The sequence below is a fragment of the Aquila chrysaetos genome, chromosome 17 (assembly GCF_900496995.4).
Source record: "Aquila chrysaetos chrysaetos chromosome 17, bAquChr1.4, whole genome shotgun sequence".
Classification (NCBI taxonomy): Eukaryota; Metazoa; Chordata; class Aves; order Accipitriformes; family Accipitridae; genus Aquila; species Aquila chrysaetos.
The window spans coordinates 19284714-19303586 of NC_044020.1; the positions used below are offsets into that span (position 1 = coordinate 19284714).

An 18873-nucleotide genomic window follows, 5' to 3' on the forward strand; every position below is an offset into this window, starting at 1 on the left:
TCCACAGATATTCCCCGCTTTGTCCCTGCTTTGTGCAAGTGTTGCGATGGAAATAAAACCTCGAAGAGACTGGAACCCATTCAGTCTTCTGCACTGTGTGTTGCAAGTCTTGGTTATAACAGTTGTTCTTAGGGTGATGGTGTGTATGGAAAATTCAGGTAAGTTGAAGCTTTTAAAGCCATTTATAATTCAGCACCTCCCAGAAAGGTGGTAGAAGAAACAATTTAGAGGGATTCATGGTTATTCATATTTGGAAAAATTCCTTTCCTAAGTTAGCAGTAAGACGCAGGTATAAGAGTGACAGTGATTATCTACTGGGAAAGGAATCACTGAAGTGACTTCTCTGTTGTTTTCAGTGAAGACTGCAAAAAGATTAGATGGAAAATACGCCTCTGTGCAACAGGCTGTTGAGATCTGATGAGGTACAACTGGATGAAACTGTATGGTGTGTTAGACTTGTGGTTAGACTACAGAATCTATGGAGCTGTTTGTACCTTTAAGTCTGTAAAACAAAATTATTATCTCACATGGTGGAAGGAAAGAGTTATGAGTTGTGCTCCATGTCAGTAAAAGGTCTGGGCAGCTGTAAAATGTTTGTTTTGAAATCTTCCTTTAGAACCACAAAAAGGTGTTTTTTTTTCCCTCCATCCAATATTAAGACTGAAACACTGCATGGCAGACAATGACTGATTTGTTCTTCCCTTGTTCTGAACCATGTCCTGACTCTGCCAGAGAGGATGAGTGTTCAGTGGGAATTCTCTACTTACAGACAAAAGTAAAAAATTTTTCCTGTATAAAACATCTATGCTTAATAGTTCATATAACACATGAACATACTAAAAACCTTATAAGAATAGAGAAGAAATATAAAAGTTTGTAGAATATTACACAGCCACTGCAGGACACAAAAGCAGAGAATCAGCATTAAACACATTTCACTTATCCAGTCTGGATCTGGCCTTTGTTTTGATTCCTGTTGCTATTAGAAAAGACAGAAAGCTGTTATAAACAGCAGCCAATTAACTTCCGCTTGGACTTTGGAATTAATTTGTCTGTCCAGGAGTGATTAACAGTTCTGGGGACGATAGGGCTGTACTGGCTCTGGCTGGGAAGGAGATAACTTTCTTCATGGTGCTGTGTTTCCTCTCTACCACCTTCTGATTCTCGTGTAGCATTTTACAGCTCATGTCTAATAACTTGTGACTGAGACGCCTTAAGGGACCCCAAAAGAAGGGACCTTAAGATAAGCTAGGACCTTAAAATAAGCTAGGACCAAGGCAGTGCAGCTCTGCTGCGGAGCAAGGCAGAGGTAGAGGGGGCCATCCTGACGGGGGGCTGTGGGGCTCAGCCCGCTGCTATGGCGGGGAGTCTGCAGGTCTGGATGGGACTGAGGAACGTGATTGTAAGTCGGGGTGGTGGGTGCTGGCAACCAAATCTCTCTTGGGCATGAGGAAGCAACCCCACCCCTCTGCCGTGTCACAGAATCATAGAATGTCAAAAGATAACCCGACATGCCACGTTTGTGTTTATCACAGACTCCTCTTGGCTGCTGCGGAGGTGCCCCTTCTCAAGAACAAGACATTTCCTCCGACCTTTCCACTGCAGATAGGAGCCATGCTGCAACATGAGGTCTGTACTGCTGATACAGGTCCTGACGCCGAGCCGCTATCAGGTCTCCATGTCGATGTCCTCAATGGTACCACCTAACTGATAGGGTGCAGGCCTAGAGCCTGTGGGTCGGCCTCCGTAGGTCAGGGAGAGGTAATGCCGAGGTTGCACTGGTCGGTCGCTGCTCTACTTCCTCCTGGGTGAAGAGAGGTGCTTGGAGAGTTGTCGTAGTAGGCTGGCTGGAGGGATAGTGCATGAGCAGAAGTGCATGCTCCTGGACGCCAGACTTATGCTCCAACACCTTAGCTGGCCCTTGGCTGTCGCAAGGACACGGGCAAATGAGACACGGTGCTCTGGGGCTATCGGCTGTCCCGTGTGGGGCTCTCGGCAAGCTCTGCGTGCAGCTCAGGGAACTGGAGGTCTCCGTTCCCCGGTGGCCTGGGTTGGCTCCCCTCCGGTATTTGCATAAGCCCAAGGTTTCCAGACAGTTCCCTCAAATGCAAACTGCATTGTCTCTTACCTCAGGATCACCCCGCTCATTTGGGTTGGACCCACCGGAGATCTGGCACAGGGTGCAAGAGCCTGCATGCTGGGTACTGTCTCGCTGTGCGTATGGACACAAGCGCTCCTCTTCCCCTTGGTACACTTCCACTGGTTGTGGTGCACAAGCCTTCCCAGGGGTGGTTGTGGTTGGTTAGCCGAATTGCTGGTTTCCCCAGCTGCTGGATTTAAAGGCAGTGTGTGAACTGACAGGATAGCATTCGCCATCAGACTTGCTCGCTCTGATTTTTCTGTGTAGAGTGATGCTCCACAGGGTGTAGATCTCTGAAGGACATACGTCTCAAAAGGCTTTTTTGCTGGAATTTATCTGGCTTCCTATAGAATACTATAACCTACTACGGTATGTGTGCTTCAAAATATCAGACAATTTCTAAATAGTTATGCTAACAAATCAAAACAAGGTGGAACCATTTCAAGTCACTCGCGAAGTCACTGTCACCACTTGAAGTGCTCTGGTGCACTAGCAGTAACAGAGCGACTCAGTAGTTTCTGTCATTTAATCCTATCCCAGTAAGCCTCCACATTAGATATGACAATGAAGATAAGCAGAAAATAAACCAGGCCTCCAAGCCCTCTCCTCTCACCCTGGGGACCTGGGAACGTCCCCAGGCCATCCCACCCTGACAGACGAGCACTTGCCAGGCAGAGCGCTCACCTCGCTGAGCCCTCCTGCTCATACGCAGCATCATCTTTTTTACTCCAGTGAAGGTTCAAATCCTCATTTGCTTTTCTTTTTTGCCCCCCTGCCCATGTATTTGTTATGTATGTGTTCACGCCTTGAAGGTGCCATCATGTGCCATTGCAGGGCAGGAGCTGGGGAGGTAGTGGTAACCTCACAGCCGTGGCATTTGCCTGCCAGGTCCCCAAAGGGCACAGCTCTGCTGGCAGCAATGGGACTGTTATGATTAGCTGTATCAGTTGTGGATCTGGCACAAAATAGCCTCAGGCAATGACTTGCTGTGAGAAGGATAAAAGAAGGTCAAGGAAATTTATAATCTGACATGCCATAAACGCAACATGACTCTGCACATATGGTTGACTTCCTCCACAGTATACCTAAACGCAGGGGTAGCTGCTACAGATAGCAATACCTATGAAATCAGAGACTTCTGAAATCAGTGTTGTTAAGTCACAGTACTTGATTAGTGTTGAACTATGGGACAATGAAGGGAGGCTTCTCTGCAAGAGTCCAGGCACTGCAAGGAAGCCTACCAAGTAGAGGGCTGCTGTTGGAAGTGTAAAGCGATGCAACGCCCATCTCAATGAAGCGGTTTTGGCTAAGTCACACCACCTGACAGATGGGACCAGCTCACATTGCACCAAGGCACAGTTACTACAGCTCACTTGAGTCTTGATGTATTGTGGACAGCCCTGCATCCACCCTGCAACTGAGGGTTTTTTGGAACCACACAGAAGCCCAGGGTTAGGTTCCTAAACTGTTGACATCTAGGCACCGAGGTGCCCTAATTTCCCAATCAGTCTGAGCACTCATGCTGCATTTAACATTTTGCAGGCTGTCTCTATTAAATAGTCACTGGCCATGAACTTAAAAGAGACACTTCAGCTGTAACATTAAAATAAGTCGGGATGTCATCCTGCAATACAGGAAAGTAAAGGTTGGACGGAGTGATCCCTACAGAAATGACTCTGTGGATTGTTGTGGAGAGAAGTGGGAGCTGTGGGAGGGACTACACGGCTTACCTGTAACAGCGGATTTCCTGGCTGAAACTCTGCATTGGAGATCAGTCTCGCACACTTTGTTACAGCAGCTGTGTTTGATATTCTGCACTGAAATAGTCTTGGAAGATGTCACTCCTTAATCACTGTTGCAGAGCCCGTGTATAAATTTTACATAGCTGCACAGGGACAATCTTTGTGGACATTAGTGCTACTAATTTCAGGTGACCAATGTATCTGGTGGAGAATTAGACCAACAAAACCTTATGACCAGCAGTGCCAGTTTTACCTCTCCATTCATTAGTCAGTGTGACAAGATTGAAATATTTCATGGCTTTAGGGCATTTCAAAGAATGAGAAAACTGATGCTTGATAGTGCTAGCTAAAAACATTCAGAACCCTGTGGATGTACATCCAAATTCTGACTCAGGTAACCAAAGCATATGACTTCATCTGCATATTTTCCACAATGTCACGTTTCTTTTAGTACGTGCTGCCTGAGATGTGTTTGAAGGGGAACAGTATTGTGATTGGCCTCAGTTGAGAAACCTTCAGTTGAAGGAGATGTACACGGTACTGTCTTTTATCAAGCAGAGAAGAGAATGGTGACCCTGAAGTGAAGGTGCCAGGGCGGGTACAAAACTGTCAAATTTGTTGAGTCATTTAAAGTAACAGAAAGAAGTCACTCGCTCAGACAAGGATAAAGATGGGAGAAGGTAAGTTGGATACAGAGGCAGAAGGAGCTAGACTGAAGCAGCCCAGCAGTGCAGTGTCCAGCTACCAAGCTGCATTTTCCTCAAACTAGAGAGAGACCCCAAACTCCAGTTTTAACATTGCTTTCCTGATAGCAAGGATCTGTGAAACCTGCTGGTAAAGTGTTCACTCCATCTGCACCGATATCAGGGCCAGAGACCAGGACAAGGACAACCTGCTGTTGGGAGAAGCTCCTCAGAGCCCGTGGCAGCGATCTAGGCAATAGATACAGGAATCCTTCGGTATTAGCTTGCCATGCCTGAGTTCATCCGGTTCAAAATGCATCAGCTGTAGCCTACGCTCTGTGTTGTAATACCGATAAAGGAAAAAATTCAAGTTGGATGGAGGATTTGGCATGACATTCTTTAAATTCATGCTCTCTTTGTATAATGTAGCTATAATAATGTACTTCTTATGCTAATGTAGTTAGCGTAGTTTTTCTAATAACTTTATAAGAAGGGCTTTTTCTCCTGCAAGGTGCTGAATACTCTCTTTTTCCTTAAGTTATTGCAATTCAGGATACCATACGCTTGCAGGGGGTCCTAATTTTCAAGTACAGGCAGCATTTGAGGAGGACCAATTTCAGTTTGATTCCCCTGAATTAACATTATGGATGCTGAAAACAGAAGCTAGTATAAAAAGCAATTGAGATGAGTTAAGAGGATCGGAATTTTCTTTGCTACTGTATTGCTCCTCTTTTACACCTTGGCCATTTCATCTGTGAATGATTAATTAAGGTCCAAGTGATTAGATTAGGCAAATGTGCTGACTCAAAACATAATAGGAGTGGAGGAAGAAATGAAAGAGAAAAGGTATAGTAAATACGTAACATTTTGCAACAAGATTTTTTTGCTAGTTCAAGGTAATAGTTTTATTAGCTTGCGCTAAATGCATATGGCTGGAATGACGACAGCAAAATAAAACTTAAGAGATCTCTGTATTCAGACTAATAGAGTTGTTCAGAATAACAGAGAAATGGGAATCATTATGCCTCTGAACATACTTTGTATACCTGAAGTAACCAAAGTGAAATCTGTCGACAGAGGATAGATTTTTAAGGATTTAGGCCCTAAAATAAGAAGCGATGGCTTAGGTCTTCAGGTTAAGAGCAAGAGAAAAATGTTGAGTTCCTCAGCACTGAGAGATCCCCCAACTCCCACCTGAGCATCAGTATCTTTGTGTTTCTTGTACCCTTGTACTGACTCACTTGATTACCTCCTGGAAAGACTCCCCTGCCTCCTCTCATTCCTAGTGATAGGGGACAACTCTCCAGAGCATATTTTCCATTATTTTCACCCCCACCTGGCCCTGCGTAACTGGAATTTGCAATTTACTGATGGCAGAGGGCAGATTTTGCAAACAGTAGCTGTTGCAGGGCAACTTTATAGGGAACACAGGTGAGAAGATCTGGGCTTGCTGACTTCACTTTTCTTTGACAGGCAGGCTGGCAATACTGCAAAGAAAAGAAAGGGAGAAAAAAAAATCAATCTTATTATGCTGGCTTTTCTGGAGATTGAATTAGAAGGAAGAAGTACTGAAGCTGGTAACTGTCCTTACTCCTTGTGAGTAATCTTGACTGCTCAGGTGTTTCTTGGAAAGGCATCTCTAATCATTAACTTCTTACCATGGGTCATGGAAGGTACATTTGGTAGTCAGCTTCCATGACCAAACCTAAGTTATCAGAAACAATAAAACAAGAATAGGGACCTTGGTAAACTTGGGAAATTCCTGAAGGACTGCTTTATTTTAAAACAAGATTTGCATGCAGGTTCTCAAGTTGAGTTGAAGATATTGAAGGGCCTCAGCTGAATATATTGTAGGAGGTTTTCAATAGGAATAGTGAAGCCACGGGATGTTTGAGGAAAAGAATGTAAAAATGAATAAATTAATTTGTGGCCATTGAAAGGAAAATTGAAAATATTAAGCATTCCAAAATGTTTTGATTCAAACCTGAGCTATTTATTTTAGTCTGATGTTTTCACATCTCTTAAGGTCACTGTAAACAAAAGCGGAGCTTTCAGTTTGAAAAAACATTAATGATCATTAATCATTAATGATTTTCCACAATTAATACATTTTGACTATCACCTTATTACTTTATCTGGAGAGCTAATAAATGACAAATGACATGCATTTTTCATGACTCTGCATTTCAGTTATTTATCAAGTTACCTCTAACATTTCAGTTGCCTTTATCAACTACCTGGAAAAATCAATATCTGATAGGACTCCATGGCGTGTAACAAAGTATATAAGCATGAAGTTTGTATTGCTTGGTCTCAATTTGTCACTTCAAACCATCTGACTTAGAAGTGACTCTTAAATCCTCTTGTCATTTCACTGTTATCTGATTTGCAGGAATCCAAGACTTAAGCAAACATGTCCAACCCCAGTGAGGCAGAACTCATTCACATGTTTAAGGGGATTCCCTTTACCATCAGGTCTTCTCCAGAACTTTTAAAATCCTTGGATACTTTTGATGCTAGAGAAGATGATGTCCTTTTGGTTTCCTATCCCAAATCTGGTAAGTTCAACTTTTAGATGTTAATTGTAAGAAGTGTCAATTGTTTGTTTCATGTTTTCCACTTAAACTGCTTGGGAAATGTCTGTGTACAAGAAACAAGGAAGGATGTTTTAGTATGTGAATATATTATTCTGTCAGTAAGTGTTCAAATTACAAAAAAATATGAGTCATTTATCCAAATTTTGATTCTTTAATTGAAAATAATCTCAGGTATTTTCATATTGGAAAGCAAATAAATATTTATTTCTTGTAAGCGAAATCTGTACTTGAAGGATTTTCCTGAGGACTTTCTACATTCAATTATGAGCAAGTCAAGAGTTGTATTATTTGTATGGCTCTTGGCTGTAGATTTATTCATTTCTTATTCCCTCTCCCCCCCACCTGACTCACACACAGAAGCACACACCAAAGAAGCAGCTCAATCAGTACTTCCCAAATATACAGACCTAAGTTACTATAAAGAAAAAAAACCCAGGTTATTCTCAAATTAATGATAAAAATAATATAACCTCTCAGCTGACAAGCAGTTTGTCTCATGAAATTGTTTTGGTACCAATATTAACACTTCTCACAGAGTTAATTTGTACTTCAGCTACAGCCCTACTTTTTCCAGTATTTGTACATTTGGAGCCAACAGGATTATTCAGTTATGTAAAGTTTCTTGAGTCTGGGCGATTAGAAGTATCACTCGTGCACTAGCAAGCTGTTTCAGTATGCAAAATGCATGTTCCACATATTTTCTCAGTAACAAATCTTCCTTTTTTTCTTTTTTTTTGTTCCTTGAAATGACTTTTCTGCAGGCACTCACTGGCTTGCAGGAGTTACAGCAAAGCTTTACAATACTCAAGTTACACTAACATCACCCATTGAATTTGGAGACATATCCAAACTGGAGGAACTGAATAAACTCTCATCAAAGAGAATCATCCCAACGCACTTAGACTACAACATGTTACCTCCAAATTTTAAGAAAAAAAAATGCAAGGTAAGGCCAAAAGATATAAAAGCAGTAAGATATGTTGTGTCTATTAGGCATCTACCTTGTCTTGTTGTTCCTTAATAATTTTCAAACGATTTACAGTTTCCAGAAGTGGTTGGCTATGAATTTTGGAGACGCAGCTGACCAGCAGTCGAAGGCAGCGCGAGCAGAGACCTGGGCTAGGGACTGGGTTCTGCTCCTGCCCCACTGCTCCCAGGGGGTGGTCTGTATACCAGGCACCACACAAAATACAACATCAGCTTCTTTCAATCAGAAATATATTATTAGGGATTGGGGTTGTTCTCATGGCCCCACGTCCTAGTGGCCGGAGCATTTGCTTAGAAAATAGTTATCTTGGGTACTTACAGGCTGTTCTGGGGGTGAAGATACTCTGCCCCTCCTACTGAAGGTTTGTGAAGACCCTGTGAAGGAGATATTGGGGAAACAGATAAGAATTGAAATGTGGGAGGTGGATTCAGACCACAGTTTTGGGTTCCTCCCATGCTAACGTGGGAGGTCTTTAAAAAAATCAGCTTTGGCCATCAGATTTTAGGTTAGAAGTTCAAAATTTCAGGATTACTCAGATCCAGACTTTTGGGACAAGGCTAATTTGAACGAAAGGCCAAAATTTATGTTTTGCAGCTGTCCTGTGAATATTAGTAAATGGTTTTGTGTGTTAGATTTATGAGATAGTATACTGACTCACGAGTTAAAATGAACACAGCCTCTTTCATAAAACATAAACATTACCCAGCTGCGGGAAACACGCCTCTGTCCACATGGAATTGTTTACTAACCACCACTGACTCCTGCCTAACCAGGGACAAATATATTTCTACCTTAACGGCATGGTCACCTCTTAAAGGAAAGCATTTTGATGCTGCAAACTGCCTGTGAAAATGTTACATTTATACGCAGAGTTCCTCTAAAATAAAGGAAGGATATTATCATTAGTAACCATATCATCTTCATTTACAGATGATCTACATCAGCAGAAATCCAAAAGATACTGCAGTTTCCATGTATCATTACTACAGAGATAACCCAAACCTTCCCACTGTAGACACCTGGACTGCTTTCTTTGACTTGTTCGTAAAAGGAGATGGTAAGGATAAATGTTATGTTTTCTCCTTGCAGTTTACATTAGCTTATTATGCACAGAAAGAGTTAAGAAATGTGAACTGTGTGAAAACTCCTTTCTGAACTACTTATTCATGTGGCTTTAGTTGGGGTTTTCTTTCAGGATAAATTCTAATGCCGAACTAAACAAGAGCAAATAATAGGATGCCATCTTCAGCCCTGCAAGGAGACATTTTGATAAGCGGCTGCATTATTTCAACACAGCCGCTCTTCGCGGGTTTTCGCTGTTCTTTGACATCTCTGTTAAAAAACATATTCTCACAGACGAGTTACCGATTTCAGTTTTTCCGACAAACATTCTGAAACCCCTGACAATTTGTTGATTCTGATGCGGATTTTGCCTGTGCTAAAACATTTCCGACCTTGCCCTGTGAACCGCAGTAAGGGACCGCTTCCCCCCAGGAACTCGTGTTTACACTGCGATAGAGGAGGTATGCGTATCCAGCTCCTCCCGAGCAGACGTGAGGGCAGCTGGGCTCACCGCAGCCAGCTCCGTCCTCGGCCAGCGGGCCGGTAGGGCAGGCGCGCGGTTCGGAGGTGCTCAGCCAGCAGCACGTGGCTCGCCGCCCTGCCGAGGCGCAGGCGATGGGGCGCGCGGGGACAGCGTCCCCAGGCTGCGCTCGGAGCCGCGCTCGCGGGCGTAGTGCCTTCTCCCGTCTCGAAGGCGGCCTCGGGCGGCCCTTCAAGGGGAGGCTAGGTACTGCCACAAAGCCCTCCTGCACACAGTCTGCCCCACGTGGCGTCTCAGTAGTGGGGTCCAAGGACCAAGGACGAGAGCGAGATTTCTGTGAGTAGCGGTGGTGGCATGGAAGCTGACAACAGGACCACGTTCCAGCTATCCACTCCCATTTTCAGTGTTTTATTACTCCTTTCGGAACGTGTGTTTCTGCTGTATAACCATGGTGATGATAACAGCAACAATGATAGATCAGCTTGAAAACTTGGAAAGAAAAGTGCCATTGCATTCATCACGGGCTTACATCAAAGCTCCAGAAGTCGATTCGTTTACTGGCTTGTGTGGGCTTTGGCTCAGATCTTGTGTTCCTAGTTCGGAGCAGCCCTAAGGCACGTGCTTCAGTGATGTGCACGATCTTGGCTTGTTTAGTATCAACTCCGAGCATACGATAGTGAAAAAAAGAAAAGAGGGTTATATTAAATTTTAAAAGCATCTCCCATTTATCTGTAAATTAGTGGCCACCTTCTATTTTCTGTGTGCTTATGCATGGCATAAAAAGATAACTACGTTGGTTACAACAGAAATTTATGTAAGAGGTGATACTGAGAGAGAGAGTTTGTCATTTTTGCTCCTAATAGAAACATATGAAGGTTATGATGCTTGATTCAGATCCTGTAGTACTCTTGCAGAGTTAAACTCAGTTCAGAACAAGGGTGAGGACACACAGAGACCACTGTGATGCTGCCCCTGGAGCCTCCGAGGCTGTATGCTGTACCCCTGAAGCCAACAGGGCTATTCTATGCTATCGTTGGCCGCATCCCCAGTGTGGCTGACCAGGAGAGCAGGATTTAATTGAACACTGTGGAGCACGCCTGCCTTGCAGTTAAACAGTGATTTGTGTGCAGGAGACGGCTACAGACTGAAGCATTCAGCAAAACACTTAATTACTTCTCAAGGTTTGCAACCAAAATGATGCCCATTACAGTATTATACTTTTCTGGTAGCAGTTATAAAGCAAAGTCACAGTTCTAGAGAATGCTTGCTGTGATTGCTCTGTCCAAGCCTCTTCTCATCACCCTACAGAGTCTTTCAACTCAGCTTTCAATGCAGTCTGTCTTGTCTTTCAACCAGAAAGGTCAGAATTTTGTTTTTTAAAAGAAAGCTGAAATTTATCTCTCCTCTCATGGTTCACCAAAAGGCACATTCAGACAAAACAAGTACTATGAGTCAACTATAAAACCACGTTATCTATGTTGTTGGCTGAACGATGTATGTACATAACTTCTTTACATAATTCTTCTTTGACTTTTAAAAATAATAGAGATTTCCCTCTGCTGGGACAAAACAGAGCTAACAGTGTGCTCCATTTAACAGACTCCTTATTTCGTTTCCTTGTGAAGTGATCGTATTTCTAGCTGTGACCACAGACTTGCAGACATTTGCTGAGATACTCAGACCTTGTTAGGCCAGTACATTTTCCTTCATTACTGGCCTTTCCTTAGATTTGGAGGCTGTTTCCACTACAGAATCATATCTCAGAGCAGTATCTTCATCTCTGATACAAAAACAAATTCCAAAAAGAATGGTAACCTCTTTGGACTGTAAGTTTGAGTCACTTCACAAAAAGAATTGAATCTGGTTTAGAGGAATACAGGGTACATGTTACGAAGGGATCATTCCCCTAAATGTGTGATGTACCTAACATCAGAGTTATTTATGAAAAAAGTTTATATCAATCTCTTTTACATGGGCTTTCTCTTCAGTTGTCTGTGGATCCTGGTTTGATCATTTCCTAAGTTGGGAAGAACATGCAAATGACAAAAACATCCTGTTTTTGTTCTACGAAGACATGAAGAAGGTAAATATACTCTCTGCTTTTATTTCAGAATGCATTACTTGTAAATTAACATCATTAAAATATCAAAGAGCAAATTATAATGAAAAAGGAGAAAGAAGGAAAATGTGAATGTATGTCTTTGGGCATATTCTATATTTGCTTAGAACTGTACATTAGTGAGCTGATTCTGACTGCACAAGTTATATAAATATCAAATCCTGTGAGAGTTGCATTTCATAGATGCAGGATTGGGACACATATTACATGATTTTCCCCAGGCTACAGAAAGAATTTTAAGTTCCTCATTATTGGTCCTATGGAAAGATCAACCAAGGACATCTGTTGAGGGCCACACATTAACCCGCTATGCCTGACATTTCAGGTGAAATTTTCAAAAAGGGACATAAGACAACACAACTACTCATGGTCCGTGGGACTTGTGCTCCCAATAAAGAAGAAAATTAGAGGCTAGGGGGGTAGGTAAAAAGTTTTTATGAAATGAAATTACTATGCAGAAAACTCAAATACCAATACCTTAGCTTTCAGAGAATGAATTTTGGGGTGAATAGAAAACACTTTCTGGTGTTTCCATTAAAATAGTTTTTTTCATTTGGGGGGGGGGGGGGGGGGGGAGTCCACTACGAGGAATATAAAAAAGCCATTTTGGATCCTGAGTCACTTGTTGGATCTCTAGATATAGCACCTCCAATGAAATAAGCTACTCACACAGAAGCCGAGCTTTGAGTATTTCTCTCTTCCCAGTGAAATAATTCTGAGACAGGAGAACGCTGCCTGAACTAGGAGTAAAACTGGCAATATAGCTGTATTTGATATCACATACTTGGCATTTACTCATTTCTGTGAGTATGGGTAAGAGGGGAATCAGGTTTACTGTACCTGTCATCTACGCAGTCTAATGTCATGTCTAGCTTTGTTTGAAAGCAAACAAATGTGTGATAAACTTGAGAGGTAATAAAAAGGATCATTTTCATATCAACTAGAAGTCTGATAATCAGCTCAGAAATACAAAAGCTTCATTTTTCTTGTACCTCAGGATCTCCCTAAGATTGTAAAGGAAATTAGTCTGTTCCTGGGTTTAAACGTCAGTGACAATGATATCCAAGACATCTGCAAGAAGTCCTCTTTCTCAGAGATGAAAAGCGACACAGAGAAGGAAAACAGCGATCCCAGTCACACCGTTTGTGCACTGACATCCAACAGGAGGCTGATTTTCCGAAAAGGTAAGTTCCCTGGGCCGGGCTTAACACAGCAGAAGGAGCGGGAATCCAGCCAGAGGCCACAGTCCAGGTCTTTCCCAGGCTGTAGTGACGCTTTGGATCGGCCCTGGGAAGCAGTGACAGGCACCTTCAATTTGAAACCATCTTAAAAATCACTTTCTAAGTTCTCTGGTTGCAAATGCATGCTTATACCAGAGAAGCACAGAGGAGTCTGAACAACAGTCTGACTAATATTGCTCCATGGGAGCTTTTGAGCTAAAAGGAAAGGTTCACGAAGCACTACTCTTTTATCTGTCTTTTTTTATCTAAAAGTTGACCACCTTAGTCTTTTACAACATGTTCCCCTTGATATCACCTGCAAAGGTCACTTAGTTTACTAGAATGAGAAAGAGCGAGACACATTCCTTCCGAAGGAGACTGCTCGTAGCCTTTATCCCCCGTACCACCTCTTATCTTACTGAAATGTTCCTGGAAAAGGAATATGCTGACCATGACAACAATGAAAGAATGGATGACTCAATCACCTGATGGCCTTATAGGTAGCCTTCAAACCTTGGCCAAACTGGAATCCACAGTAAAATCTTCAACAGCGCTTAGCTCAAATGTGACTTTAAAATACCTGCAGGAGCCGTTTTCTTGCTCCTGACATTTCAGAAGCTTCCTCGGATTTGGATAATAAATAAATCAAAACCACCATGTTTAGATGGATTTTGATTATTTTTACTTACTTAGTTAATTTTTGAACAATAATTGACAGTTTAAAACTCAGAGTTGTTTCAATTAATAAATAGGGAAATGGTACATTTTGCTAATTCAGAATGTTTTTACCAGTGAGCTGAAGCAAATGCCAAAATACCATCTGACAGTAAAAACCAACCAACCAAAAAACTCAGATACACTTTTCTAAGTCAGTGAACTTTGACAAAGCTATGTCTAAAAATTTGAAAAATCCCAACAGTTTGACTTCCAAGTAGTTTCTATGCAAATCCCAGGGTTTTAGCTAGCTTCAGCCAGTTTAGGGAAGATTTATAGGTAGATATTATTCTTCAGACTCTCTTCTCTTGCCCTTGTTGTCTGGAATGCTGTTTTAGTCAGCAGCTTTGGGATGCAGGGTCTTTAGAGGATGCACATGAGGGGAAACTGTAAGCATTGTCTCATTAAAATATGTCAGTTTAAAAAACAATTTCCTGTTTGCTCCAACTGGGTAACAGTTGAAACGCTTTACTGAACATGAGTGTGCATGGTCACCTAGAAGTAGTTACCTGCCCACTGAAGTAGGGGGACATCTCATCTGTAGAAAGCCCTAGAGATTAGGAGCGGGTGTGAGGGTGGGATTCATCCATCAGGTCACTCTGGGCTCCTTTTTTAGGAGTCGTCTTTAGTCAACAGAGAGATATACCTGATTTTGAGGCACCATTCATTTGATGTGTTTTAGATGTTGACTAGGACGAGATGAATTTCAGCCAGGAAATAATCATATCCCTCTATTGACTGTGAAAGAGCCCAGGCGGAGACCTTTAAGTGCATACATCTAAGGTGTGGCAGGATGCCTCTCTGATGAAATGACCGAGCTTTAATTCCATCTAGGAAACCTGCTGCTGTTCATGTACCACTTAGCGTTGTTGGCACTAACCAAGTCTGAGGCTGAGGGTTTAACACCCTTTATGGATGGTGATCCAGCTGCTTCCATCAGAGTCTCACCAGACCAATAAAACAGTTACTCACGATCATGACCTACCACAGAGACTATGGCTAATAATATATTAATAATTTGTGCCAACTGCAACATTAACAAAACTGGACTCCCTTTAAATCATTTTCTGCACTATATATTGCTAGCCTCACTGTTCTTTTTCTGCTCCTGCTCTCTTAGGCGCTGTTGGTGATTGGAAGAACCATTTCACTCCAAAACAGAATCGAAGGTTTGAGGAGATATTTAATGAGAAAATGAAACTCAGCAAAATGGCAAAAAGTCTCACCTATGAATTTTGAGTCCATGTGAAGAACAATAAACACAAATAGAGCAATTGGTGGGAAATTCTGAATGGGGGCTCCCATTCAGTTTACAATCTTCCCAATAGAAAGGACTGTAAACATGAGATTTGAGGACAGGAAAATTCTGACACAATGCCAGAGCTGAACTCAGTTTTCAGTGGGCAGATGTGTATGGTTTTACACAGTCAGGTGTCAGACCCATTTTTCTACAATCAAATCTACTTTATAATTTATTTATTTTTTGCTCTAGAAGGATACAAATGGACTTCTTAGATCTGATTTAGGAATTTTCCCTACGATGTTAAGAAAAAAACAAAACACAAACCCATAAGAATCTGAATATATAAAAAGCTTAAAAACACATCATAAGAAAATGACCAAAGATTTGACCCCAGACTCACTCTCTCCCTGATGTACCATGACTTGGAAAGTGCCTATCTCATCGGACTTTGTTATTGATACTGAAGTTGAAAACTGCAGCTGGACATTTGAAGATCTGGGGTGAAGCTTGTTTATAAAATGTCTTCTTTTTTTTTTTACAATACGTAGTTCTTTGATGTAACTTATTTCTGGGTTAGGTGCTGCATAGTGTTTGTGTTTTACATGAAACTGATATAAATCCATGTAAATTTCTGCACCATAAGTTGGCGACTGTAAACATTTTTTTTTCTGTTTGACTTTCTTCCTGCAAAATGCTTGTTTCCAGTGTTTTGATGAGAAAGATTTTACTTCACAGTCCTTGTGCAATAGAATTCAACAGTTCCACTGTGGCAAACAAACCACTACTCAGAGACAGTTTACTCTGAACATGACTTATTTATTTACCCTGCCCTGATAAGACAGATTTTCAAGAATCAGCTGTCTGTGTTCACATCCTAGGGGCTGTTCTAGGTACCTAGTGAAGGTTTATCCCATGATGTGTTTTTTGTCCTCACCTTCAAACTGCTTTGCAGGCTGGCTTTCAGGACTCTTCTCCCCAAACTAGCTCTCCCCAACCATGCAATTCCAAGGCATCAGCAGGCAGAAAAAACATAGCAAAAGCTGATCGCAAAGAAACTCATGCAGACAAGCACGATTACTCTGCTTTGACTCCTGCGTGCTCTGAAGGTACAGATCTGTAAGGCAAGCTCATCCCCTGGGTGTGTTGGTTCTGAAAAGCTGAGGTATGGCCTTACTTACAGTGAACACCAATGCTCTCTCTAGTCACGTACTTCACACTTGCCACACAACCCTTTCATTTCATACCTTGCTTGTGCAAGCTGACATCAGTACCTACAGATTTTGCATCTGCACAAATGATGCAGAAGTTACACGCTGAAGAGATCAGCGAGAGAAAAGCCTGTTTGACTGCAGGTCCTTGCCATTTACCAATTCAACGCAATTTAAGGGAGAGGCTGCCCTGAGAACCGTTTTATGCAAATGACCTATTTGGAAACCAGAAGTTTGTGTTGCTTTGCTCTTCTGACACTAAAATCACTCTTTCTCCCTCTAAAATGCCACGAAACACTGTTGCCCTCCTTTTAGGTGTCATTCTTCCACTATTAATAAACAGCAAGAGATCAGCTAATGAAGATGCTTGAACATTTTACTTAAAGACTTATTTTTTCTAGCCCTCTGAGTATGGAAAAAAGCCAAAGGGTCCCTGGGCAAATGAAGTTTGCAAGCGAGTTTAACTGCATTAAGAAGACTGCTGTAAGCAGCATTTATATGTATATTCAGAATATGAAACTGTCTGTGAAGGGGCAGGGTGAGGACATGTCATGTGGATCAACGAGGGGGTTAAAGCATACAGTCCTGAAATGGCTGAAGGGATAGCATTAGAATATAAGGTAGTGAGTGTTTTGCCAGCTGTCTGACCTCTAGCACTGCACTGCAGAGTTAAATGGACTTTTAAAATAAAGTTCCTCTCAGTAACACTTTGCACTTACACAGCACTTTTAATCTCCAAGTGCTTTAAATACAGCTTTACTCAAGCTTTACACAATGCAGCCACACCTGAGGTAGAGTGCAGCAACTGGCTGGCAGTAAGTAAGAGCCTGAAAAAGAAAGCAGCTTCTGCTAGTAAAACTACAGGGTAGCAGGTCTACCCTAGGCACTGGCACAGCCCAGTGCGGCCGCAGACAGCACAGCAAAACTCGCCTATGTCAGAGGTCCAGAAAGCTAGGCTGGGCACTGCTCCTAAAGGATGTGGATATGTGATGGCAGCTACTAACAACCAGGGTCTCCCAGCAGCTGCTACGCCTACCTTTTCTTCCATCCTCTTTTCTCTTGCTCTCCCCACTGCGCTGCTACTCTCCCTCCCCTTCCTATGACTGTAGCAGAGGGATTCAAACTGAATTTTTCAAAGAATTGTCAATCTGGCTCCACAAGTCATTTTGGCAGGTCATGGAAATATTCAAAAATTTTCAAAACTTCCACAGTAAGATGTTGTAAAAATGTCTCTTCTCCTCTCCATTTTTCTTTCTTTTTTCTATGGCAGTTAAAATTTTTCGAGAGAGAGAAATTTCAGCCCTACAAAACACAAAGATACCGGTCCAAAATGTAACTAGACCACAGCAATACCAGGTTTGGAAGAAACAAAGCCCCGTGCAACCTCTATTACATGTAAATGGTTACAATACTGCTTTCCTATTCGGGTAATATATTCCACCTTCCTGAGTAAGGGCTCTTCTCAAGATTGATTTAATTAGAGAGGTCAGCATTAAACATTTATGCCATCAGAGCTGAGATGTGAGGCTTCTAGCTGCTCTTGTCGAAGTTAGCCTGCTTTGCTTGCTACCCAGGCTTACCAGGCCTTTGGGTGAGATGGAAAAGAGCATTTGGGAGGCCAGAAATCTTGTGGCAGGAACACATAAATTCCAGGCCTTGCTTCAAGGACCTTTTCCCTGAAAACATCACGCAACTATCTTCTAAAGTAGCTCTCAGAGAAGAACAGGTGCTGAGGTGAACATCCTAGCAACCTGACTTTAAGTCACATTAGTTCTGATACAATGAGTTTGATGCTTAAAGCAGTTTGTTGGAGGAAACAATGACTCTTGAAAAAAAATCTCTCTGAATAGCTTCAGGAACGCCTTGTAGAAGATGCAAGTGAGTCTGGAGAAGTGAGGGGGGAAGAGCAGACGGGGGAAGGAATCTGAGCCAGTTCTGGTAATCTTTGAAGCCAGAAGTCATAGGAAAATAGAGAAGACTAAGGAGATCAATTGGTGGGTTTCTGCGCTGGGTCTAAGTAGAGCAGAGATGCTCAGGGGATCAAGACAAGGGTTTACTTGTAACCATCTGGCAGCTGGAAAAGTAAATGTGGAGGACCAGAAGGAATTTCCATGGGGCTCGCTTCATGACCAGCCAATGAGACAGGAAAGAGAGTCACAGACCGCTGACAAAGAGGCAAGGGCACTCCTGCTGCAGAGACCCAGTGGGGATGGGACAGGAGGAATCAAGCCTGACAGAAAGGGCTCAGTGTGGGGGTGAAGGCGATTCCTGAAAGACCATGCTCAGAAAGGGGGAAAAGGACTGAGCGGACAGATCACTCTTTCACCAGTTCCAGCCTCACAGGTGACCACGATCCACCTTCTTTCAAGGGACCAGCAACCACAAGAGACAATTCTAGAGCAACTTCTCTATTAACTTTGATAGGAGACAGTCCTCCCCTTTTCCCAAATCTGTTTACCCATCCTGCATACCACAGAGGATAAACTGTAGGAAAGGACAGTGAAAGACGGTGGGCGTGCATGGTGAGACATTGCCTTTCCCAGGCTCCTGCAGAAGAGGCTTCTCCTTGGCCAAGCAGAGAGGAGCGGTGGCATCTCACAGCCCCAACAGGGAGCGAGCGGGAGCACCCAACAGCTGCTCGAGTGGAAAACGTGGTGACAGAAAAGCGTGAAGTCA

General features: G+C 42.5%; 1 protein-coding gene and 1 long non-coding RNA gene across 3 annotated transcripts; one reads left to right on the forward strand and one right to left on the reverse strand.

Moving 5' to 3' along the window:
* Nucleotides 1-5469: 5469 nt before the first annotated feature.
* On the reverse strand, nucleotides 5470-11723 carry LOC115352750. 2 transcript variants are annotated; one of them, XR_003927251.2, is made up of 4 exons: nucleotides 10223-11723; nucleotides 8469-8524; nucleotides 6157-6270; nucleotides 5470-6052 (listed from the first exon to the last, which is right to left on the reverse strand). It is a non-coding gene; the product is annotated as an uncharacterized LOC115352750 (long non-coding RNA). The 2 variants fall into 2 exon arrangements; XR_003927250.2 differs by lacking the exon at nucleotides 6157-6270.
* Nucleotides 6884-14985, forward strand: LOC115352749 (sulfotransferase 6B1-like). The gene is made up of 6 exons (XM_030041371.1): nucleotides 6884-7123; nucleotides 7924-8108; nucleotides 9081-9207; nucleotides 11682-11776; nucleotides 12810-12996; nucleotides 14867-14985. Exons 1-6 carry the CDS (start codon nucleotides 6979-6981, stop codon nucleotides 14983-14985), a joined length of 858 nt encoding a protein of 285 aa, XP_029897231.1. The 5' UTR covers nucleotides 6884-6978.
* Nucleotides 14986-18873: the final 3888 nt, after the last annotated feature.